The sequence below is a fragment of the Sander vitreus genome, chromosome 3 (assembly GCF_031162955.1).
Source record: "Sander vitreus isolate 19-12246 chromosome 3, sanVit1, whole genome shotgun sequence".
Lineage (NCBI taxonomy): Eukaryota > Metazoa > Chordata > Actinopteri > Perciformes > Percidae > Sander > Sander vitreus.
The window spans coordinates 26,094,109-26,117,426 of NC_135857.1; the positions used below are offsets into that span (position 1 = coordinate 26,094,109).

Consider the following 23,318-nt stretch of genomic DNA (forward strand, 5'->3'; position numbering starts at 1 on the left):
GTGTAGCTGGCTATTTAAGTGAGTTGTTGGAATTAAATAATTCCATTAAATACAGACAAACATTTCACAGTAAATTGGGTGTGGAAAGTTTATTTTTGAATCTTGACCAAAATAATGTTAATTCAAGGGCCACTTACATACTTTTACTGGCGCTTTCAATTTAACTGAATCTCAAGGTATTCGTCGGTGGATAGGATTTTCTCAGTCGTCATGATGATTGGGAAGGGGTCATTGACCCGGAGGTAATTTTCATCATATCACCATTAAAATGTTTCATGTAAATATTTATATTAATAATCTAATAATCTCACATCTGATAACATTGTTGTCACAGCAACTTGGATTGCTGCTACAAAAACAATTAAATACATGAAAATGATAACACAAAGAAGTGAAATGAGGAATATAAATGCATGTTGAATTAATAACAACCTGGCTGCAGCATAATCATGTTGCCGGGTCATTTTGCCAAAGGTTTGGAGGTCTAAAATTGAATAAAGCATCAACAAATCCGTAGTTATTATTTCCACTACTTTATTAACAGACAGATTTCATGATTTCATCAGCAGACAAAATATACAGATCAAATTTGTTTTTTGACTAACATAATATGCTCCCTTTCAGTAGTATTGACTTTAATCCAGTCTCTGACTCTGGACTAAGGCTTTAAACGTTTAACAAAACATTCTAACAGTGCGGTTTTTCACATAGATAAACACATGCAAGGGAAGACAAAGACAATATTTTAAAATCATTCACAAAAGGCATTGATGAAGAATGCACACAAAAAAAAACATGACAAGAAAATAGAAAAGCTGAGGACAAATGAGCACATCCAAAATAAATATGGGTCATCACCAGTTTCAATTATGATGAAATACTATATAAAAAAAAAATTAATAATTAAAAAGTGAAAGCAGACTAATGTCCAATGCAACCTTCTTGAACTTCTAGGAAATGAAAAGCAGAAAAGGGAGCAAAGAAGCAACAGGTAGGCAAGAGGATAAAGATGCAAGTAAGCAACTAGTCATCAGCAGTTACATGTTTACATTACAGAGAACATGGGGAAAAAAAGATAAGTATTGAATTATTGTCTATGGATAATGTTGTTTGCTTTGCACAGATGATTGTGTTAGTAGAACTAAGAGACACAAAGTAACCTCCAGGGCAGGAGAAAAAAACAAAAAGTACAGTCTCCTTGACGACACATGGAGACAGTCATCTCCCCCAACGACGGTAACCATCATACAAATCCCAAGAGGAAGATGAGGGGTCTTGAAATTATAATTCATTATGGGCTAAAGGACACAGGAAAATCCTGTGATAGAACCAACAGTTTAGTATTGCATTACACCTCAGTGTAATTATTACCTATGGAAAATAGACACACAAAAAAAAAAATCTTTTACAATATCAAACCAAAATCACAAGTAAAGTGCAACTCAAACATCAGTTCCACAGGAGGATGCTACAGTGGCTGGGGTGGTGACTGTAGATATGCCTTTGGGTGGGTGGGATGACACGGATGACCGTCGTGTTCATGCTTCATCGCAGATAACAGTCTCCACCACAAATGTATTCTCGAAGTGACGGATGTGGTGGCAGTCCTTCGCATCGCGCTTGTTGATGCCTGAGAGGGAAACAGGGTGAGACACAGAGTGGGGATCAGTGACGTGACTTGATCTGATCACAACAGTTTCAAACATTAAAGTTCCTTCTATCCATTAAAACAAAAACAGAGCGTGCAGCCATCTACCATGTGATTGATGGGCCTCTTAAAATGTTGCCCTCCATTAACCCCAACTTACGTCTGCGGGTGACACGGCGGTTCAGACGGTACGTGTCCTTCCCATTGCACAGGCGGTAGATGAAGGGTCCCAGCTGACGCATGTTGTGCACTTTGCCAGTAACCACCATCTCTTCATGGATGATGTAGGTCTGAGGCAAGTATGTTCCCTTCTGCAAGAGACAAAAATACAATAACAAGCTCACTGGAAAATGTTTTCCAACCGAAACACTAAGGGGCCGAATAGTCCAAAAACAGACTATATTGGGTGTCTGTACACACGGACGTGTTCACATAATAACTTGACTGTGCAGACCGTTGAGGGAACGAAGAGCTGGAGAGTCCAAAATGAAGGGAGCTATCAGAATTTATTAGCCGTCTCGCTCTCTCCACTTTAATTTAAAGCCTACCCTGTCGGAATATAAACTGCTCCACAAAAGATTTAGATTTTTATACAGTTATGAGACAGACAATGGTACTGCTAAGTCTTTTGAATCAACTGTGTGAATGTATTGTCCTGTAAATGACCAAGCTAACATGCTTGCTAACTGACAGCTAGCAAGTTAGCTTGGTAAAAGAGCATTTGTTTTCCTCTTTAACGACACCGTATTTGATGAAATTATGTACAAGCCCGAGAACAAGATGCCATGAAAATAGGAAGTAGCTTAAAGAGCTCTTGTGGCTGACTAGCGTTAGCATCTTCCAAGCTTGCTGGCATGGTAGCTGTTAGCTTGATAACTACTGTGGGTAACTAACTATCCCTGCGAGTAATCACTTCATCACAAAGCCTCCAGCGCTGCCCATTTCAGATGAATTTCACTGTGCCAGTTTCAGCTGTGACCAGGCCTTAACTCGTGTGACCAGATCGCAGTTTGAGTTTTTTTTTCTTACATTAAACTGTACATTGGTAGAGTCAAATGCAAACCATCTCATAGCATTTAGCAACAGGGAAGGCTAAAAGTAAAGTTATTCCTTTCTAAGAATTCAAGAGAAAAATGGTGCTTATGAATACATTAGGTTGTTTAAGATTGCAGTTGTGTTACCTTCACATTGATAAGGAGCTCCCAAAGGTTGCGTGGAGGCATCACGATGGTGGTGTTGAGCTCAATAACGTAGCACTTGTCCAGAGCAATGTCATGGTAGGCAGTCAGTCCCTGGAAAATAAAGCAGTTTATCAAATACAAATTCTAAAGACAAGTACTTAGGTTTTCTGTGCTAATGTTGTTATGTGTTGGCAGTTTCTTGAACTAAAATTTGAATCATTTTTACCCATGTTAGCAGTGGAGCTCTGGAGATGTTGCCATTTTGGTCCAAACTGAAATACTTTAACAAATATTGAATTGATGGCTATTAAAATTTTGTATGGACATTCATGGTCTGCAGAGGATGAATCCTACTGACTTTGATGATCTACTGTCTTTTCATCTAGGGTCATCATCAGGTCAAAATTTCAATTTGTGAGCATGTTAGAATATGGATGTTATAAACTGCAGTATGCTGGGCTGCAGATTGTGGTCTTGTTTTATGTTAAATTGTGTTTTAATTTTTGTGTGTTTTCTTTTTATGTCATTTGAAAAATAAATAAATAACAGTTATAAGTAAATTGTAGTAAATATTTAACTGTGTACTTTGTGGGTTTTCTATTCAAGTTGTATATGTCATATATGCGTGTTTGGTCCTCACTCTGTGGAAGTCATGGATTATATCAGCGGGGTCGCTGCCTCCAAAGTGAGGCACGGGCACAGTGATCTTCTCATAGTTGTCGGCCAAGTAGATGCCGACATTTTCCTCCAGCTCCTGACGTCCACGCAGCGGGGCATACACAGAGTCTTCATAAAGCACCCTGCAGTGGAACAGGTTCTCCTCTGGGATCTACACAAACATAAATAAGCATTTGGATCAACTCAACTGCTGGAACACTCGGAAACAAGTCTGTAGCAAGAATATCCGTTTTTTTTTGTTTTTTTTACTGCAGTGACTTGAATAAAAAACAAAAAGGACATCATTTCATTTATGAATACAGTATGTGATGCAAGAACCAATCTGAGACACATACAACACACAGTAGAGTATAATCAGGTCTTACATGAGGTATAAAGTAGTAGCGGTAGACATAAATTGAGGCAAGGACCAGACCAGCCATGAACACAACCAGGCCAAACGTCAGGCAGCACAGGCCATTGAGGGGAGACTTTTTGGGGCGCAGCGGCAGGACCAGCTCATCCTCATCCTGGAAAACACAACAGAGATACTTCAAATGGGCACAGAAAAGCATTTCCAGGCAGCTTCAATCCAACTTTCAGCTTACTCATCTTCACCAAGAGGAGCAGCTGAAAATGACCCGAATTAACTAACTGCTAAAATAGAAGCTCACATAAATGGCAACTCCACATTTCAATTTTGAATTAGTTGCACTTCCCAGAGGAAGGGATGACCGAGCACTCGGTAATGAAAACTTGACTGAGATGGTGAGTAATCTTCCCAGACGCCTACAGTCTCGCAGCCCATCTGTTGGTGCCACGCGCCCAACCTGTGCTGGCAGGGTGGCACTACACATAGATAGTAGATAGTCACTGTGTGCTTCCATGTACAAAAACAATGACTAACAGAGAAATGCTGTACTGTTGAGTGCTCGTGGCAGGTAAAATTATCTCCTGATGGTTGCTATTCTTGGCTCAAGTTTTGGGGAGTTTTTCCTTATCCAAGATAGGGTTAGAACAGAGGGTGTCGTACTCTGTACAGATTTTGAAGTCCTTTTGAGTCCAAATTGTTCCGATATTGGGACATATAAATATAAATCTGATTAGACCAGCTAGAGTTGTAAATGAAAAAATTAACTTGTGCATGGGAACAGCTGTTGTCAGAAACTTCACAGAAAAATCATGACAATCGTGTGTGAACATGTTCCACCGTTTTAAATAGGACATGACACAAAAAATAAAAAGGAGTGCCTTTGTTTCACGTCTGCTAAATATGCTGTATATTTTTGCACCTTACATTAGCACGGTGTCGATCCTGTATGTATATTTTCATATTAGAACAAACTCATTTCAGTTCGGTACACTGTTCTTTGTGGCAGTATTTGGAAGCAGAAGGTGCAAAGGACAAGTTGACAACTGTGTATGTGCGAACACACACTTCTGTGAGACTCGGTTCTTTGTGTTCTCCCACCCCACAGAGAGAGATAGAGGCTCTTTCACACCAACTATGAGCGTGACACACCATGAGGCCTGTCTGTCTCCTGTTCAATACATTTGGATGAACAGACTTCAAAGTCACACACCCACTCCAGCTCTGTACTTTTGCAATATTCACTTTACATGCATGCCTGATGTCCTATCTAAATTCCATTATGGTTCATCATCTTCGGGGCTCAGCCATGTATCTTTGATAAGGTGATGCTGGGATGCTGACAGGCAAAGTTGAGGACTCCAGTGCTCTGCCTCATTTAGAGCTGTGAAAAATGATCTTGCATGCGCTGCAAGCCACATCATCTGCCATTTTGTCAGCCAAAGCTCATGCATTTCTTGCATTCTACCTTTTTAAAGCTAGGGAGTTGTTTATTTAAATCTGCACTGAATGAAAGAAATCAGAGGCCATGTCACTTATGAAGCAAAACCCCAAACAAATCCTTTACATTGTTTAAATTTCTTGTTGCTTGTAATACTCTATACAGCCCGTAAAAAAAGAGCATGCATTTGCACATCATAATAATTTGCATCAAGCCTACAATAAGCTTAACTACTGGCGCAGAAGAAAACCATCGAAGCAATGACATGTTTTGTTTCCAACCAAATTGCGATAGATGCTGTCAAAAAATGCTGTTCACGGCTGTTCAGGTGCTGGCTGCCCCACAGAACAACCAGGCAGGAGAGCCTGGGCACAGCAGGCATCATGTTGGATAAGTGTCATATTAAGACGACAATGACAAGCGTTTTTAAGAAGAGAAATACTTACCATCGGATGAGGAATGAGAATTTCGGTCTTGTCGCCATCATTCTCCTTCTCCACTTTCTGTCCCGCGACAGACTGGAAACTGATCTTCACCATGGCTCGGTGTCACCGTGTCTGTCTGCTGCAGGCGTCCTCGCTCTTCGTCTGGGTCTCTTCGTCAACGATAGCTGGCCACTTTTCTGAAACAAAGTCCTTCTCCTCGTCGATGGACTGTCCTCTTGTCACCGCTGTGCAGCTTCTCTGTTTTGTCTTTATCCACCGGAAGTGTGCTACTCCTTTTTTTTTTTTAATACGTGCCCTTAAAGGACTAGTGCGGTGCTTTATGTTTACGGTGGTGCTGTAAAGAGGACGAACTCCATTCAAAAACATACTATTGCATCAGCTCTCATTTCATTAGAATGTTAGAATGACAGACTGTCTTATAAAAAGAATATGCAGAGGCATTTATTGGCATGCAGATGACTAGTGAGGTATAACTCTGTGCTAGTTTTTTATATATATATATTTTAATGTAGTCTATATATTAATGCAATTGTTTATCATGTACTAGTTTTACATTATAAAACAGTAGCTTATAATTATGAAATACTATGCTATAACGTTAATTCTCAGCTACTATACTCATGATGGGGAAAACACAACCTGCATCAGAGCTTTCATTTTTTATAAGAAAGTACATTGTGCTGATAATACTGTAATCTTTGAATGCAAGACGTGTATGTACAATAAGGTATTGTTAAGTAAGCAAAATAAATCTTAATAGGCCCTACTTCCTCCAACACTGGAGAAAAGGGGCAATATACCAAGCTGATGTTCATACCGCAATGTTAACACAAATTTGACAACTGAGTTATTATTTCTGTACACGGGAAGAAAATGACCACAGCATTATTTTTTTTATTCCAAATGTTCCTGTTTTCTTTATTTCATTAGTAGGGACCAGGCCTTTGACACTTCTGAATGCACCCACACGATCTATGCTGAAACTGGAGTCAAAGTCAACATACAGCCAAGAGTTAAATTTGACATTTCAATGTTGAATGCTTGGAAAAAAGAAAAAAAACTCCAGTACAACATCTTTAGTACAGCATCATGCACAGCCAGTGGAGAAACATGCTTGTTCAATGCGAATGGAGGAACTGTCATCTATCTGAGTAGTGCTGTTGTCAACACAGAGATGCTTTCTCATTTGCCTATTTGAAGGTATATATATATATATATATATATGTCTCATTACATAGACCATGTCATTCATTGTAAATAACATCTGTGGATTCATACGTTTTGCTCAGCACCATGAGGACAATCCAACATGCCCAAAGTACTCTGCCACCCACAATGCTTTACACTCACAATTGTACTGGAATTATAAACCCTCTGTAGAGAAAGGCTCATACAAGAGAAGGGGGAAAGTAAGAATGGTGTGCTGAGTTGCCAATGTCCTGATGAGCTCACCCCTGAAGCACACTCACTGTGGGACTACACAGCACTCCCAGGCCACAAGAAGAGTGGTTAGAATGAGGAAAACAAACAGTTAATGAAACTGAGGAGGGAGGGAGGGAGGGAGGAAGAGCCCCGCTATCCTCGACTCCAGTTAGGTGATGTTGATCGCTCAGCACCTCACAAAGTGCAGAAAACACACAGGCTTTAATGTTTCAGTTAATGCCCTCCCAATCCCCTCCTGCACATGTTCAGCAGTCTGAGAGATACTCAAAATGTAGGTGTAGAATAAAAAGAGGATTAACAGATCCAGAGCTAATACCATGACATTCCTCCGCTGTACAAATTGTTAATATCCTATAGGTTAGCTAAATGTGAGCTGGCCCTTTTAAGTTATGTACAAAGAAACCCAACAGCAACCATTTCAACAGTAAAATGAAATGCAAAATCAATGTCATTTAACTTGTTTTTTTCTTTTACGGTTTAGAAAGTAATTTGATTATGATTAACCAAAAACGTGATGTTTAAGGTAATATATATATAATATATATTCATGTCAAGGTTAAACAAAAATCTACAAAGCAAAAAAAGGCGTATGTACATGTTCACCCTGTCCCAGAAAACAATCGAGACCCAAATTCCAAATTCATACCTTACATCCCTCCCTCCTTTCCTCGTGTGCTGTAACAAAGCACACAGGAGGTCAATTAGTTCTGTCTGATGGCATCTGAGAGCTTGTCCCCATGAATCGCTCAAATGAACCACTGTTGTATTGGCTAAAGGCATAGACACGAACTGTAGCGGTTGCTGTGATGCACGTGCAATTCCGAGTCTGTGGCACTGGACGTGGGAGCCAGACCATCACAGAGCCGACGCTGAGTACAGCCATGGATCTGTCACATTTCAAGGCATGCAACCAACACACCAATGTTCAACTTTCTCGTACCATTTCCATCACAAGGTTTTAGCAGATTTTCTTGCAGTATGTGTGTATGCATCTTCTTTATGTAATACATTTATGCATGTAAATGTGTCTACTTTTGTTCCTTGGTGTGTGTGTGTGTGTGTGTGTGTGTGTGTGTCTCTCTCTCTCTCTTCGGAAATTCTGCCTTACTTTGAATGCACTGACATTTTCTGTTACTAGGTTCGATGGCCTGTTGTATCATTACAATATACCTAACATGTCTCAATGTGCAAGAAAGCAGCAGCATCTATTTTCTCTTATTTCTTTTGAAGGAAAAAGACTGAAAAAAGTAATTAAAATGTTCACTGAGGAGCAGAGGAGCTGGCGACTTTCTGATGAGTTGATATGGGTACGTTGGTTTTTCATTCGTTTCCTCAATTTTTGTTCAGAAACCAGAACAGAAGCTGCTGATGGGTCCGTTAAGCAGAAATTGTCTGGATGTTGTCCAGATGTGGTCCTGGTGGCTCCTCCCCTCACCTCTGCACCCTTCCTCAGGCCTCCTGGGGGACAGGCCTTTTGAGGTCCCTGATCTGTTTGACCAGGTAAGTCTTTTCATCATTGAACTGTTCATCCTCCGTTCTGTCGTTCTGGAACTTGCTGAGAAACTCAATGAGTTTGGTTTGGTTCTTCAGCAGGATGTCTAGGATGGGCTGCGTCTTGTTGGGGTTGGCCACAAACACCTTGTAGTTCAGGAAGAGGATGTTAATATGTGCAGATTATGTACATATTTGATGGGATAAAAACTGCCATTACATTTTTACCTTAAAAACATGGAAAGCCTCAAACTGGATGTTGCGGCTCTTGTCCCGTAGCAGGTTCATCATTAATTTGAGATTCTCTGGCTTGCTGATGTATTTTGTCATTATGGTGAAATTGTGCCGGTCAAGAAGCAACTCCCCCAGTAACTAGATCATTTTAGAGTGAGAAACGGAAATAAATATGAATTTGAATATATAATTATTTTGCATTGACAGAGCTCACTGCTTTAAGCCACAATCTATAATGTCCTTGGCCTACATAGATGTTAAAGAAAGCATTTTACCGCTGGAAAGAGGGGGTCGGGGGTCAGTTTGTATACATTTAGATTACAGATTGTGACTTCAGAGCTACAAAACGCATGTTATTCAGACTAAGGAAAGAAAGAAAGAAAGAAAGAAAGAAAGAAGGCACTAAAGGTAGTCAAAAACAAAAAGTGAAGAAAACTCCAATATTGAAAGGGTCTTCAGAGGACATGCCGTGTAATGCTCCCACCACTAGATGGCGGTCACGACAAGGTGGTGATGAAGGTGGAATGGTTTTGAGAAACTAAACACTAAACACTCTGACCAGACCCCCATCTTTAAATAGCTCCCTGAATAGAGTTGCACCACTACATGAGACCCGTTTACTGGCACGACCCAGGGTACTTACCTTGAGAGACTGCCTTTTAGTCACGTAGTTTTCTGAGTGGAGTAACTTCTCATATTCACTAAAGAACTTGAGAGAAGGAAGAGGAAGTGAGAGAGAAAACAGACAAAAATAGAAGCGGTCAGGGGAGAGAGATTAATCTAAATGTGTCAAGTAGTGGTTTTTACAATTGCATCTGTGTCTTGTATTAAAATACATGAAAGAAAGTAAGAGATTTTCCCTCACAGACTGACAGCTACTTTTGTGTTCACAGCCCTGCAACTTATGTCCCAAATGACTGGTTTGATGTTGTTGAGAAAAGAGACTGCCAGCATGTCAAACATCCACACGGTTAAGTTAATCTCAAGTATTTCAAAATATTCATCTCAAACACATTGAATTCCACTAAAGGCCTAACAACTTTAAATGACTGGTACATACAGCAATAAAGCAGCACCTATAGAGTAATGGATGATCGATACATTATTTTTGTTCCATTGATTAGTTGTGATGAACTCTGTACTGATGAATACTACCTTAAAATATGAATTTGTTTAGCTGCCAATAAACATAAGTGATGAGGTTACATCATTTCTTCCCGCTATGATGTCATGGCCACATTTACGTACATACCAATCAAGCCTTTCTATCTTACTTACCTTTTAAATACTAGGTTTCAGTTGAGAATGGACTTACTTTGTCATAATGTTGCTCCAAAAACTCTGCACTCAGTAGCTTGTGTCTTGTGAGGAGGTCCTGGAAAAAGATGAGAAATGAATTCAGACTTAATGGTTACCACTTAGGCTGGTCCCATTTGTCTCCTTTTTTGGACACTGTAGGTACAACAAACTGAAGCACATGCAGAAATAATTATTGACTGAAAACCCCCCACCCCAAAATTAGACCGAAAAAAAAATGTTTTGGGTTACAGTGTTAGTGTTATCTCTGGAAATAATCCTTTTCAAAGACATAAGACGACTCGTTTATCTGTTGCAAATGTGTCAGCAAATTAATCCTGTTTAAGACTATATAAAAATTGTAATCGTAATAAAAGAAATAGGAGCTTTAATGCCAGTATTTAAATCTGACCACTAAGTATTTATTAAGCAGTGTTGTCAAAGTTTGTCCAGATAGCACAACATTTAGTCCAGTCTTTTAAATACCATTTTAAAACTGAGACCCTCTGATAGAAGTCTGAACAATCAGCAAACTACTGGTAAAAATGATAATAGGACTTGATATGTTCTTATTTCTAATCAGAAACTAATTTTAGTTAAACATTGGAGGATAATTGAAAGATAAGCAGCAGCATGTACTTGCAGCCAACGCCTCATCAAATTTGCTGTTTGAGCTCTGTAATTGGTAGGGGTGGAGGAAAAAAAAAAATCATGATTTTTTTTGTGTGACGATTTTTAAAATCGATTATTTTTCTCTAGATTTGATATTTATTTTTACCAATGATTCAACTAAATATGTTCCGTTTATACGGTACCAGCAACAGCGACTACACCATATCTGTATGGATCCAGCAAGACAGACATACAGAAAATACAACACATGTACTTCTTTACAAATTAAGTAAATGTCAGACTGACTTGTGATGTGCATTCTTCTTTTAGAAATGTCTCGTAATATATCGTCTCTTGAAGTGCATTATTCAAATTTAGTTTTTTTTAAAGAAGGAAAAGAAAATCACAATACTGAAAACTATCGAATCGCAATACTTCTAGAATCTCAATAAATAAAAACCGCAAATCAAATCGGAACCCATATATATCGTGAAAGAATCAAATTGGGACCAAAGCGAAGTACCAGCAAGAATAGGAGATGGGGCTGCTGAATAGAGATGTCATGACACTGTAAACAGCATCTCCACTAATAACTTACAGTATATATATCTGATCCAGAAAACTTGATTAATCCCCACGGGGCAATTAATTTTTACAGTCTAGCCCATCCATGTCATAAGAAAGTACAAGAGTAACAACAGTATGTTTACATGCACAGTAGTAACCGGGGTATGTGATTACCGGTTAAGTGAATAACCGGGTTATGCCAGTTCTCCCCGTATACATGACCGGGGAAGAATGGGGAGAATGACAGGAGTAACTCTACCTCTGGTACAGTAGGTGGCACTCTGCCAACGCACAATGCTTTTTCTTCCGGTTGACCTATGTCAACATTACACAGACCAATCACTAAATTAGTAAAATTTAACAACTTCATGTTTAATTTACACATTATTATTTCAGCGTAGGACAGAAAAATGAACCCGCCAGATGACTGACCACTTGTTCGGCTCATAACGTTATCTGTAACCAGTGTCAGGTAGAATTAGCAAGCTAACTTCATTAGCTAACTAACATTAGCGTTAGCTAGGGGCCGCAGTGGGGGCTGCCCGGTCCCTCCACTTTTTTGCCTAGACACCATGTTGACAGCCCGGGAGATGGACAGTCGGTTTAGCCATCTCCAGATGTCCGCTGCTGCCTCGGCAGGGAGTAAAACAGACGGGCCGCAGGCTTTTTGCTGCCCGCCGCTGATTCGGGTAACACCGTTTTGTTGTATGGTGTCATAGCAACGACTACGTCTCACAGCGCGCTGACGGAGTATGTCCGGTTCAAAATCAACTCCCTCGGAGCGCGGAGGGCAGTTGAAGCATGAAGCATGTGCCTAAACCGATCATAGCCCGGTTAAGGTGTATACATGCAAGGATACTCCGGTTACTAAAGGAGTTCTCTGTTAACCGAGTTATTAGAACTCGGATTATAATCGGGGTAAGGTGTTTACATGACGTTTGAGAAAGAAAAAAAAAAGAGTTCTAGGAAAGGCCTTAACCTGAATATAATCGTTTTTTGTTTTTTTTTAAACTGCATGAAAAACGCACTGAGTCAGCATCCACATCAACATGCCAATGACAACAAAAGCATAGATTAACGATGTGTGTTCAGTTGCCTAATGGCTGAAGGAATGAAAGAATTTGCATACCGATTTGTTTTCAGTAGGAACATAATAGCACCGACCTGATGGCATAACTAAAAATTCACTAAAAAGTGCATGGTCAGGTTGAGATAATATTTTATCAGCTTTCTGGACCACTCGCACCTTCCACAGAGAGCTGAGGTCTTTCTGCTCGATTCCAGTGATCTTCGAGCAGACCTTAACAGTGTTAGACAGACCGTTTTTTCCTAAACAGACAAACCATTAAACCAGCACATCGATGAGTTACTTTTGAAACGACGCTTTTGGAAAAAAAGTGTCACTGGTTTTAAGATGTTTTTTTAATAGCTGAACAAGTGAGCCAACTTACTTTGAAAGTGGCAAATGCATCTGAGGCAATGTCGAAAGTGGACATCTCCACATATCTGAAGAAGTCATAAAACTGCTCTGAGCACAGTGTGATTTTGGCCAGTGGTTCATGTCTGATGCACTCCCTCAACATGATACCGCAGTTTAGGGCAATCTCTGGAGACTCATACCTGCACAAAACAGCAACACAGGACAAGGACTTAATATCATATCGAAGAATACTACACGCAAACATGCAGAAACTGAAACAAGGTAAGTTTTCATTACATATGTTTACGTCGTTAAGTTTCACGTAACCGCATCATCTCAATAGAATAAACTCTGGATATGAGGATGAGGACAGCATTATCTATCATCCACAATGCATCATTCATAGTTATTGTTTTTAAAAGATTATTGTTTGGGTATTTTAGGCCTTTATTTGACAGGACAGTTTAAGATAGGAAAAGCGAGAGAGGGGGCTGGACATACAGCAAACAGCCGCAGGTCAGAATCGAACCGGCGGTTGCTACGGTAAGTACTGAGCCTTTGTACGTGGGGTAACCAGGTGAGCTACCCAGCGAGCTAAATTGTTTTTACTGGAGGACATGTACACACACACACACGACGCATACAATGTGGTGTGGTGGGATATAAAACTGCTTAATCTTAATCTCTGGCTAGCCTTCAATGTTGTTAACAAAAAGACAACTACACACTTAAAATGATATATATATATATATATATATATATATATATATATATATATATATATATATATATATATATATATATATATATATATATATATATTAAAATGAGTTACTTTCCCTCAAGTAAAAGGAGGCCAGAACTATGAATTGATATTAGCATAAATTCAGTGTGCCAGTGTCATGTCTCTACATGCTAACATGTAGCCTTCCATGACAGGTTTGACGATATAGGCTCAATCCAGCAGTGATGGAGTTATCACTTTTAGAAACATGAGAAGTAGTGATTGAGCTGGGTGAAATGGTATTTACACCATTGATATAGAAGCAGACTATAAAACGGAGCCATGACAAAGAGCAACTTAAAGATATCAAATCCACTGTGCTCTGCACCAAAATGTTAAATGTCATCCCTTAGGCTTTACTGGACACAAAAAACGTATAACGTTGTGTCATAGCCAAGGCATGTCAATCCAGGGAGTGAATGTGATAAAGTTGCTGCAAGTCTGGAGCATCACGTGTCAAAGCTGGGAAATAACTCAGTGTTGCATCCTGTCTTGACGCCCCAGTTGTGCAGTAGGTGAGGCTCACGCAATGTGCCTGGCTTTTCAGAAAAAAAGTTAAATAACAGTGTAGTTGATGGAAATGTAATTGGTGTAGGCTTGTAAATGTTCTTTTGTTTCACTTTTCTGACTTTATAAGGAAATTTAGACCAAGTTCTAGGGCTGCACGATATTTTGTTTCATCGTCTACATCGCGATGTGCACATGCGCGATAGTCACATCGCAGGACGTTGCGATGTTGACGCTACGCTGATGTTTTCTCCCGTGTGTAGAAAAGTACCGTAAGCGGCCGCTGACAGTGATGCACATGCTTTTCCATGAGTAGTGAAGCTACAGTAGTCAGTGTTTTATGTTTGCTGCAAAGACAAACTAAATCACCCGATTAATGCAACGTAATCACGACATCTCCCGGCCATTTTTCACCGCAGAAAGCTGCTACCAGCCAGGCTAAAGCTAACATAGTTAGCCTAAAGAAACAAGGCGTCTGTCCCAACTAACGTTATACATTATAACACTAATCTACAACAGCAGTCTGTTTCTGATATAACTTAATTTACACTGATTTAAGTGCTCTTGGATACAGAGTTTGTTGCAAGAGTGTGACATGCAGGCTCTGCGTGCACAGCAAACCACCAATCATGATCAATTTTAATCAATTTATCAACAACCAAAGCAGGCCCCGCTAGTCAACCACAACCTGAAATGTAGAGGAAGCAACATGCATGCATTATTAATATTCACTTTAGCCTGGATTGATATTATATGAATACAATGGTGTCATGTCAGTCAACCAGTGTATTTCTTCCTAATTTCCCTCTCCAAAATCACTTCAGAAGAGTAATCACAGCGCTTACTTGCTTTGGTTTTTGTAAAGCATTAAAGTTCAACAAAGACTGGTTCACATAAGAAAATGTCCTTTTTCATTTTTGTTTTCTTTGTAGATGCACTCCCCTACAAAATCACCCCAGTAGTTGATAATGATTTAGTATTTCTAAATAGGGCTATTTATGTCCTCTTGTAAAAATTAGTCTTTTTCATATAGCAATATATATCGCAGGGGAAAAAAATATCGCAATGTAAGTTTTTTCCAATATCGTGCAGGCCTACCAAGATCCAAAGTCAATTTCTTTGTATTTTTTGGATGAGCTGAACTACAGATTCATCTGAAAGGGACTAAACAGAAAAGACACTTGTTCTTTGAGGTCCCTAGGACATCCGTCTTCCTTTATCTTAAGATCAGCCCTAAAATGTTATGGAGTGCCATGGGGGAACACTTTTGAGATGCACCCAATCATTAAATGGTTTGTTGATTCTCCTGTGGGAGGATTAGTGTCCAGGATTTATGCTAAACTGATGCAAGTATCTGTAGGCGAACTCCCAATAGTAAAGAAATGGGAGCGAGAGCTGAGCCCGGAGGGGAACGTAATTAATTGGGACAATATTTCCCACTGTTCCAAGAACCCAAATCACCAGCAGATCCACTTCAACATGTCATAGGACATACTGGACTCCCCAGAAGAGATATGTCTCTAAAGCCATTTGTACTCCCTATTGTACGTTCTGACAACCTGAACAAACTGGAACTTTCCTGCACATGGTCTGGGAGTGTGAACAGGTGCATGAGTTTTGGAATAAAACAATCAATACTATCTGATATGATGTCGAATTCCTACTGACCAGATTGTTTTGTTACTTAATGATGACTCTAAATTACATCTGCTTGGGAGACAAAAGAAAGTTTGGTTAGCTGGATCAACCGCGAACAAGAAAATGATAGCTCAGTGCTGGCTTCCCTCCCCCCACCCCACTCGCTTTGTATAAAACAGTAGTTGGTATATTTTCTGGACATAGTTATGCTTGAGCTCTCCACAGCTAGGATTAACAAAGCCAAGTCATCGACTATAAACCTATGGAAAGGTGCAGCAGCACAGATATCAGTCCTAATGACCTCAGCATCACAAGAAGTAGAGGAGGGCGACTAGACAAGGTGTGATTTCTGTTGTTTATGTTTTTCATTTTCCTCGAGACCGCAGAGGGTGGTGGGTGGGAGAGGGGGGGTTGTTCTTGTTCAAGTGTGTTTGTCTGTTCTGTTGTTTAAAATGGAAAAATAAATAAAGAATTGATCATAAAAAATAAAATAAAAAAGACACATCAGGCAATGTATTATTTCTATCAAAATGGATTGGAGATTTTAAAAAATTAACTTAAAGATTATAACAATCTAGCTTAAAAACTATTAAATCGTTTTACTCAATTGGGCTATATTGTCTTTAAGTAAAATGAGCATTGCCTTCTGTATATCCCTAGGCATGATATAAGTCCAAATGTTGTCATCTTTATCAGTTGTTTTTGTCTTTCCTAATGGAGCACAGGAACAACTGATGAAGGTGTTCACCAGTATATGGAACTTATATCACAGGAAGCTCAGCTTCTAACAACGTTCATGTTGCCCATTTTTCATTCTTCTTCTTGAGGCAGCAGTCGGACCATTTGAAAAGAGGTGCTCTCATTTCCCTTTATGCTAGAAAGTTGCTCTTTTCAATAACTTGTGTTCACGTGTGTTGTTTCAACAATATTCATAAGTTAAAAAAATAAAATCTTAAAGATCAAGGGGAGCATGACCAATCTTTGTGTTTGTGCCTTCTTACCCTTTAAGCAACATGAAGAGGATATTCTGCTGGGTGCAGAGGTACTCCACCGTGGGCGTCCGAGTGCCAATCTGACGCCTCAGGATGTTGTTGAAGATCTGAGCTACATCTTTCTTACCCTGGTGGCAACAGATGAAGCATAAAGAGAACACAATACATAAAAAGGTTACACAATACACTTTCAAACTGCAATCAGTAGCTAGAGAAGGGTGGAAAGCCAAGATGCAACTCTAAACATAAGGTATGCTGGTTTTAATTACTGTCATGTTTGTATGTTGCACACTTGTGATTTAGAATTCTTTAGCATCTTTTTTTTTTTTGTAGAGGAAAGGAGGATGAGAGAGGGTAAAAGAGGAAGAGAGAGATCACACAACACAATGAGTCATGCTGTGATAGGGTGAGTCAGGGAAGCCTGCCTGCAGCAGCAGTTACCACACAGCACCCAGTCTGACATATTGCAGGGAGACATGAGTCTGTCCATATATCAACATAGGAAGATGTGTACATTTTTAACATATAGTCTCATGTTCATAAGAGACATTCTTCCTGTGTAAAGCTCAGAGAAACTTCAACCACTTCACTGCCTACTCATTAATTAACTCGTTAATTGTTTGCCACTTTGTTTCCTTTTCTTTCAATGTCATTTATTAAATATTTTTCTTCCCCACTCTTATGAAAGACACAAAGTCTCACCTCAAAGTCGATGAGCTGCAGGTCTGCTATCAGGGTGCTGAGCAAGCCACTGTTGTAGAGCTCCTGGGCTAGCTGGGCCACTGCTTCTGTTTGGGGCTCTTTCTCATTAGTCCCATACAGGATCTCCTTCATGGCCACCAGGCTTTTTGACACCTCCTCTGTGGCCTGAATCATATACACATAGCACATGTGACGTTACAGTATTTCAAGCATCAGAATTCTAGTTCAAACTCATTTTCACCCCCACAAAAGATTGATGAGGTGACAAATCCCACAAGGGAAAACAAAGAACATGTGAATTTGTGCAAGAATCACCCTACCTTCTCAGCCTTTTTGTCAGAAATGTCATGTTTCTCAAGCACTGTCATGCTGTCCTTAAGGTTCTTAACAATGTCCGCCGGCGACTTGTGGGACTTGCCAAAGGGGAAAGGCATGGCGGAGAGTTACCACGAGCTAGCAGGCAGCGGACTGTCCACCTGAGGAATGACATGTAAAACTGGATCAGAACCTGTAAAGATGGAGAGACAACTGAGATGGGAACTGAGATGGGCAGTGGTGGCCTAAAGGTTAGAGCAGCGAGCTTGGGACCGGGACCCAGACTGGCAGGATAAAATCTGGGTGGGGAAAGTGAAAGAGCAGCACTTTTCCCTCCCTCATTACCACCACTGAGGTGCACTTGAGCAAGGCCCTTAACCCCAACCGCTCCAGTGGAACTGCTCAGTGGCCAGCAGATCAGACTGTGGTTGTACTGGGCAGCTTCCAGGTATGAATGTGCAACTGCGTGAATGTGTAAGAATATTTAAGATGCTTACCCATGCTGTGCCATGCTACATCCTGTAACGCCCTTCAGTGCCCTGTTATGACATGAACTACTACCATTTGTAGTCACTGTTCCATTATCTTTGTGACTATTGATTTACTGATTATTGCCACTGTTCAGCACACCCCCAACCGGCACCGTCAGACACCGCCTACCAAGAGCCTGGGTCTGTCCAAGGTTTCTTCCTAAAAGGGAGTTTTTCCTCGCCACTGTCACATTAGCTACTGCTAATGATTACTCTTGGGGGGGATTACTGGAATTGTTGGGTCTTCGTAAATTATAGAGTGTGGTCTAGACCTACTCTATCTGTAAAGTGTCTCGAGATAACTCTTGTTATGATTTGATACTAGAAATAAAATTTAATTGTAAGGTTGTCGTTGCAAATGAGATTTTGTACTCAATTGATTTACCTGGATAAATAAAAGGTTAAAAAAAATATATATATATATAAAAAATAAAAACTAAGAGCAACCCTGCATTAATGTTGTTGTATTGTAAAATATAATCTTAATTAACAGATGATCTACAGAAACAGCATGGTCTTTGTCTTGTGCCTTTCCAGACAATATATTTGTAACACTCAAAGGTCAAGCTAACAAGTAGTTATAGGAAAGTACAGATGTAGGCAGTGTAGTAGGGAAAGAGGGTGAATACAAACATAGCAACGATGCAAGTCTGAACCAAGGTTAACAAAACAGATCTTAAGAATGATGACAGTAGATACATACACATAATGTTTAATGTAAGTTAATCACAATTACCTATTAAAATGGCAACTCTCACTTATACTACCGCTCCACTACCTGTCACTCACTGCCCATGGGTTAGACAAGTAATTGATATTGCATTATACCGTCTGTTGCATGTTATTTATACTTTGGCACCAGGGTTGTGATACTTTATTTTGTGTTACTGGGGAAAGACAGTTCTTTCTTTTCTACAGTCATTTAAACTCTAGTTCAGTTTTTTTCCCAGTTGATGGCAGTTTGATGTTGGAAATAATGGGACCAAATATTTATGTTGCTTGAGGTTTAAAATAATGGGACAGAGTATTCATTTTGCTGTTACTGATAATGTTAAAATCAACCTATTTGTATATAAAACTGTCAGAACTGAAGACTTCACATGCTTATCACTTAGAGTACAATATTGTGAAATGTCTGGTCATTGTCAGTAAATGATTAAGCAAGCAATGTTTACTATGACATGGGCCTACTTGAACAGCGACTAACAAATCCAAGTAAACACCTTGTCACATTACTAAATATAAAAGTACTTTCTCAGGTAACTAATTTAGGTCAATAAACACACTCATCTCTACACAAAAACCTATAACACGGGATAAAACTGAACCATGCTACAAAGGCCATATTTCACTGCTGCTCTTATTTAACTGAGTTACTTAACAAGTACCCTTGTCTACAAAAGTACCTGATCCACCCAACCATATTATACTATGGGGGAAAGCCAAACTTTTTTGGAACAGGCAAGAAGTAAGCCGAGATAGCCTGGGCTATCACAAAGTGTAATTAGTAGAGATGTTCCGATACCAGTATCGGTATTGCCTCGATACTGCCTAAAACGCTGGTATCGGGAAGTACTGGCGTTTATGCACTGATACGATACCACGTAATAAAGCCCTAAAGAAAATCTACATTAAAAGTAGTTTATTTATGTTCTTTTTCCGTTACAACTGACTGTCAAACTGGATAATAAAAGAAAGTTCTGTGGCATTAATTGTTTGTTCATGTTTCACAAAGAGTTTAAACTGAGCCAGACCGACAACAAAGATATAAATCATATCACATCCATACAGGGATAGTAGTATACAGTTGTTAAAACATAATAAAATATATGACACACTGGTATTGGATCGGTACTCGGTATCGGCCGATTCGCAAGTTCAGGTATCAGAATCGGTATCGGGGAGCAAAAAATGGTATCGGACCATCTCTAGTAATTAGCAACACAGCAGCCTAAATATGCTTATTTGTTCATATAGTAGGTCATGCAGGATGACTACACTACCTATTCCAAGAACCCAATACGGAAACATACACACTTAATGTCAGTATCATGCCAAGACATTTTTTTCATTAAACATTTTAAAAAGTCAAAAGTTTCCAGTAGAGGTGGCCGATATGGAGAAATTCAAATATCACAAAATCTTTGACAAAATACATCAATATTGAAGGGTTGGCTATTGATGCTTTCACAAAATATTTATAAAATGAGATTTTTGACAAGTTAGCATTAGTAATGTGAATATAATGACTAGGTGGGTCAAGACAAATAAAAGAACAGCTAGAACAGGCTGAAAAGTTCAGAAAATAACATCACTTTACTGTAATGTAGCCTCTAAAACCAGGAAAAGACAAAACCCTTGTGTCATATTACGAGATCCAAAATGTAAGACGATATTTAGCCTCATATATAGATATCAATATAATATTGATATTTCACCCAGCCCTAGTTTCCAGTATGATACTGAGGTTGCCACAAAACACCAAAACTAGTCACTTAATAAACACTAAGAGGCACAGATCTAACAGTCTGTCACCAACCTGTTGTATATGCCAGGAACCTTTAAACTCTGAACACAAACCCTGGAGTAGTCACACTCATCCTCTTGTGCCTTGGCAGAGAGTCCACATTTAGAAAGCAACGCTGTGGCCAGGAATATAAACCAAGCAGCACTGAAGTGGGAGGTGCAGTCCACCATTCATATATTATTTGTCATGTGTGACTGAGAAATATAAAAAGTGTCCCCGGGTTCAATGGTTACTGAAGTCCTTAAGTTGTGCTTGCTTACATTTTTAATAAGCTGAACATACCTCAATTTCGCCAGGTGGCCAAATCCGTCTGTCGCACAGACTACTGTTGGTTAATGTAGCCAGCAGACAGGAGAACCGCCCCTGACCCGCTTCAGTGTCAGTGACGCAAATAGGAAGGAAACATATGGCAGGTTCAAAATCAGCTGGTCGCCGCTAACCAACAATGACTCCGTTACTAATCAGGCATCGTGTGCTGGGGTAATGTTAGGCCAACACATGTCAGAGTTGCTGTAGGCCTGACTTTTCCACAAACTGAACATGGCTGCAAAAAAGTCCAAACCCCTTCCGACTCTTTTAAAGGAAAACTACCGTCATGTTAGCCAGAGCAGGCTTTATATATCTGCGATTACAACAGTCGAAAATAGGTAAATGCAAACACGATTAGCGGAGCCTGAAGTATACCGGTAGTTAACCTTACCCTCCATTAAACAAACAAAACTGTGTCAGAAGAGAGCTCAAACGTCACCCTCACTATTCAGTCGAGACAGCAGCAGATGTTATATAATGTTAAGATAAATATTATATAGCTTAACAAACTCCAACAAGTTGCAAACCCGCGGCCCGAAGCTGGCTTAACATGAAGAAGACTAACATGAAGCTGACAGAGAGCAACGCCCCTCTCCGTTATCCATGCCCGGTTTGTGATGGATGAAGCCTGCCAACTTTGCGCCAAACTCGTCTCTTTTTACCTTTTTTATTTTTCTTATTGATTTTCAAATTTTTTATTTGCATATTTTTATTTGTCATGTTTTTATTGTATCTTCTCTCTGCTGTTTTGAGTCTTTTGCCTTCTTGTTTGTATTTACCCAAATGCTGTTTTTCTATTGTTTGGCCCCACTGTTTAAGCTAGCTAGCTAGCTGTCTGATGGTGACCTCTGGGTATCCTGCTTTTGCCTTGCTTTGTTTGTTTTTAAATGTGCTATTTAAAAGTTATTAGGCTAGCGCTCTAAAAAAATTGATACTTGCTCATTGAGTAATTAGCTATGTGGCTAGCAAATGCAGGAAGCTGTAAGTTAATGCAGAGCCGCAGTGAAATATGGGATTCAGCTAACACATTACCTTTACCTTTCACTTGACAGCTTTGTATCCGTTTGCAAGCTAACGTGGCCTATAATACTTAAATCACTGTCCACCAAACAACAGTGCTACTGCTGGTTTGCTTGTGTAAGTGTCGACACACAGAAGGCCTCCCCGGGCCTAACGTTAATGCTCACAAACCCTAGCTGCGTTAGCTTTATTTAAAATAGCTCAGACTGTAACGTTATGAAGTACTAGCTAACTGCATTTATTATAGCCAGTTTTGTAACGCCAGTTAGCTAGCTAGCCCTCTTAGCATAACGTTAGCCAGGCCTGGCAGTCGCTCCTCGCTGTTAACGTTACTACCAAGCTCATGCCTGACTGGCTATGATTAGCTGAAACGTGTTTGCTAGCTGATGGCTATCCAACAAACTAGCTAGCTAACTAACATAGACATATGTAGCTAACTTTAAGGCAACTGTTGTTAGCTAAAGTAGCCTTAACGTTAATGTTAGCTAACGTTACACCACAATGCTTGCAAATAGTATTTCATACCATAACGTTATACAAAACATAGTAACGTTAAAGGTACCTTGTAAACGGCGTTTTCTCTAGTTCCCCGATTTGTCAAGACAGCAAAGGGCAACTTAGGTGCTCCTTGGAACAAAACCTGCTTTATTTTCCTTGATCGCCGCCTCCCCTGTTTGTACTGTAGTTAATTGTGCAGCCCCTGTTTCCTAGTTCCTTCTCTGAGCTCGACAGCGGAGCGGTTGTCACTGCAGCAGTGTCTACCGCCTCCTCTGGCCGTCTCATGTCACGACAACTTGGAGGTTGCACTTCGCGAGAATGGCAGGTGACCGTACGAGGGCGCGCTCACCCCATCGACAGATCATCGGACAACATCTACATCTTCTGTTAGTGATGTTACGTAGTGTAACCTATCTATGGGCCTTTCCCAATTCCCTAATTTGTATATCCTAGACTCCTCCTATCAGTTTGTGAGTTTTAATGGTCCGGACAACTTAAATTAGCTTAAATCTTGTTCACACATTTAAAACTTAGTTCAGTGCCTATATGCTAGGGCAGTTGTTTAGAAACATTGTTAGCTTCTAGTCCTATAGGCTAGGCTACTTCAGCATGCAGTGTTTTTGAATGTAAAATCCCCGCAGCGTGTCAGTAAATATATCAACATGAAAACTCTTAGACACATGAAGCCAT

The 23,318-nt window shown here is 39.8% G+C and overlaps 2 protein-coding genes across 3 annotated transcripts; both read right to left on the reverse strand.

Annotated features, from left to right (window-relative positions):
- Positions 1-517: 517 nt before the first annotated feature.
- itm2ca (integral membrane protein 2Ca) lies at positions 518-6,024 on the reverse strand. The gene is made up of 6 exons (XM_078246712.1): positions 5,744-6,024; positions 3,873-4,016; positions 3,470-3,658; positions 2,830-2,940; positions 1,809-1,959; positions 518-1,630 (listed from the first exon to the last, which is right to left on the reverse strand). Exons 1-6 carry the CDS (start codon positions 5,834-5,836, stop codon positions 1,539-1,541), a joined length of 780 nt encoding a protein of 259 aa, XP_078102838.1. The 5' UTR covers positions 5,837-6,024; the 3' UTR covers positions 518-1,538.
- Positions 6,025-6,628: 604 nt separating this feature from the next.
- cab39 (calcium binding protein 39) lies at positions 6,629-22,874 on the reverse strand. 2 transcript variants are annotated; one of them, XM_078246714.1, is made up of 9 exons: positions 22,693-22,874; positions 17,750-17,905; positions 17,430-17,594; positions 16,737-16,855; positions 12,838-13,006; positions 10,227-10,286; positions 9,555-9,620; positions 8,906-9,049; positions 6,629-8,824 (listed from the first exon to the last, which is right to left on the reverse strand). In XM_078246714.1, the coding sequence occupies exons 2-9, from the start codon at positions 17,861-17,863 to the stop codon at positions 8,636-8,638; spliced, it is 1,026 nt and encodes a 341-aa protein (XP_078102840.1). In that variant the 5' UTR covers positions 17,864-17,905; positions 22,693-22,874; the 3' UTR covers positions 6,629-8,635. The 2 variants fall into 2 exon arrangements, with proteins under 2 accessions (XP_078102840.1, XP_078102841.1); XM_078246715.1 differs by having other exon boundaries at positions 17,750-17,937.
- Between the last annotated feature and the right edge of the window lie 444 nt (positions 22,875-23,318).

Excerpts from the sequence above, each read along its gene's own strand:
- itm2ca (XM_078246712.1), bottom strand. The coding sequence starts at position 5,836 with ATGGTGAAGATCAGTTTCCAGTCTGTCGCGGGACAGAAAGTGGAGAAG. Across the intron at positions 3,659-3,872 it reads GCTACTACTTTATACCTCAT|ATCCCAGAGGAGAACCTGTT; the intron begins GTAAGACCTGAT and ends ATGTTTGTGTAG. Across the intron at positions 1,631-1,808 it reads CCGCCGTGTCACCCGCAGAC|GCATCAACAAGCGCGATGCG; the intron begins GTAAGTTGGGGT and ends TTTCCCTCTCAG.
- cab39 (XM_078246714.1), bottom strand. The coding sequence starts at position 17,863 with ATGCCTTTCCCCTTTGGCAAGTCCCACAAGTCGCCGGCGGACATTGTT. Across the intron at positions 10,287-12,837 it reads ATGCATTTGCCACTTTCAAA|GACCTCCTCACAAGACACAA; the intron begins GTAAGTTGGCTC and ends ATCTTTTTCCAG. Across the intron at positions 8,825-8,905 it reads AGGCTTTCCATGTTTTTAAG|GTGTTTGTGGCCAACCCCAA; the intron begins GTAAAAATGTAA and ends CTGAACTACAAG.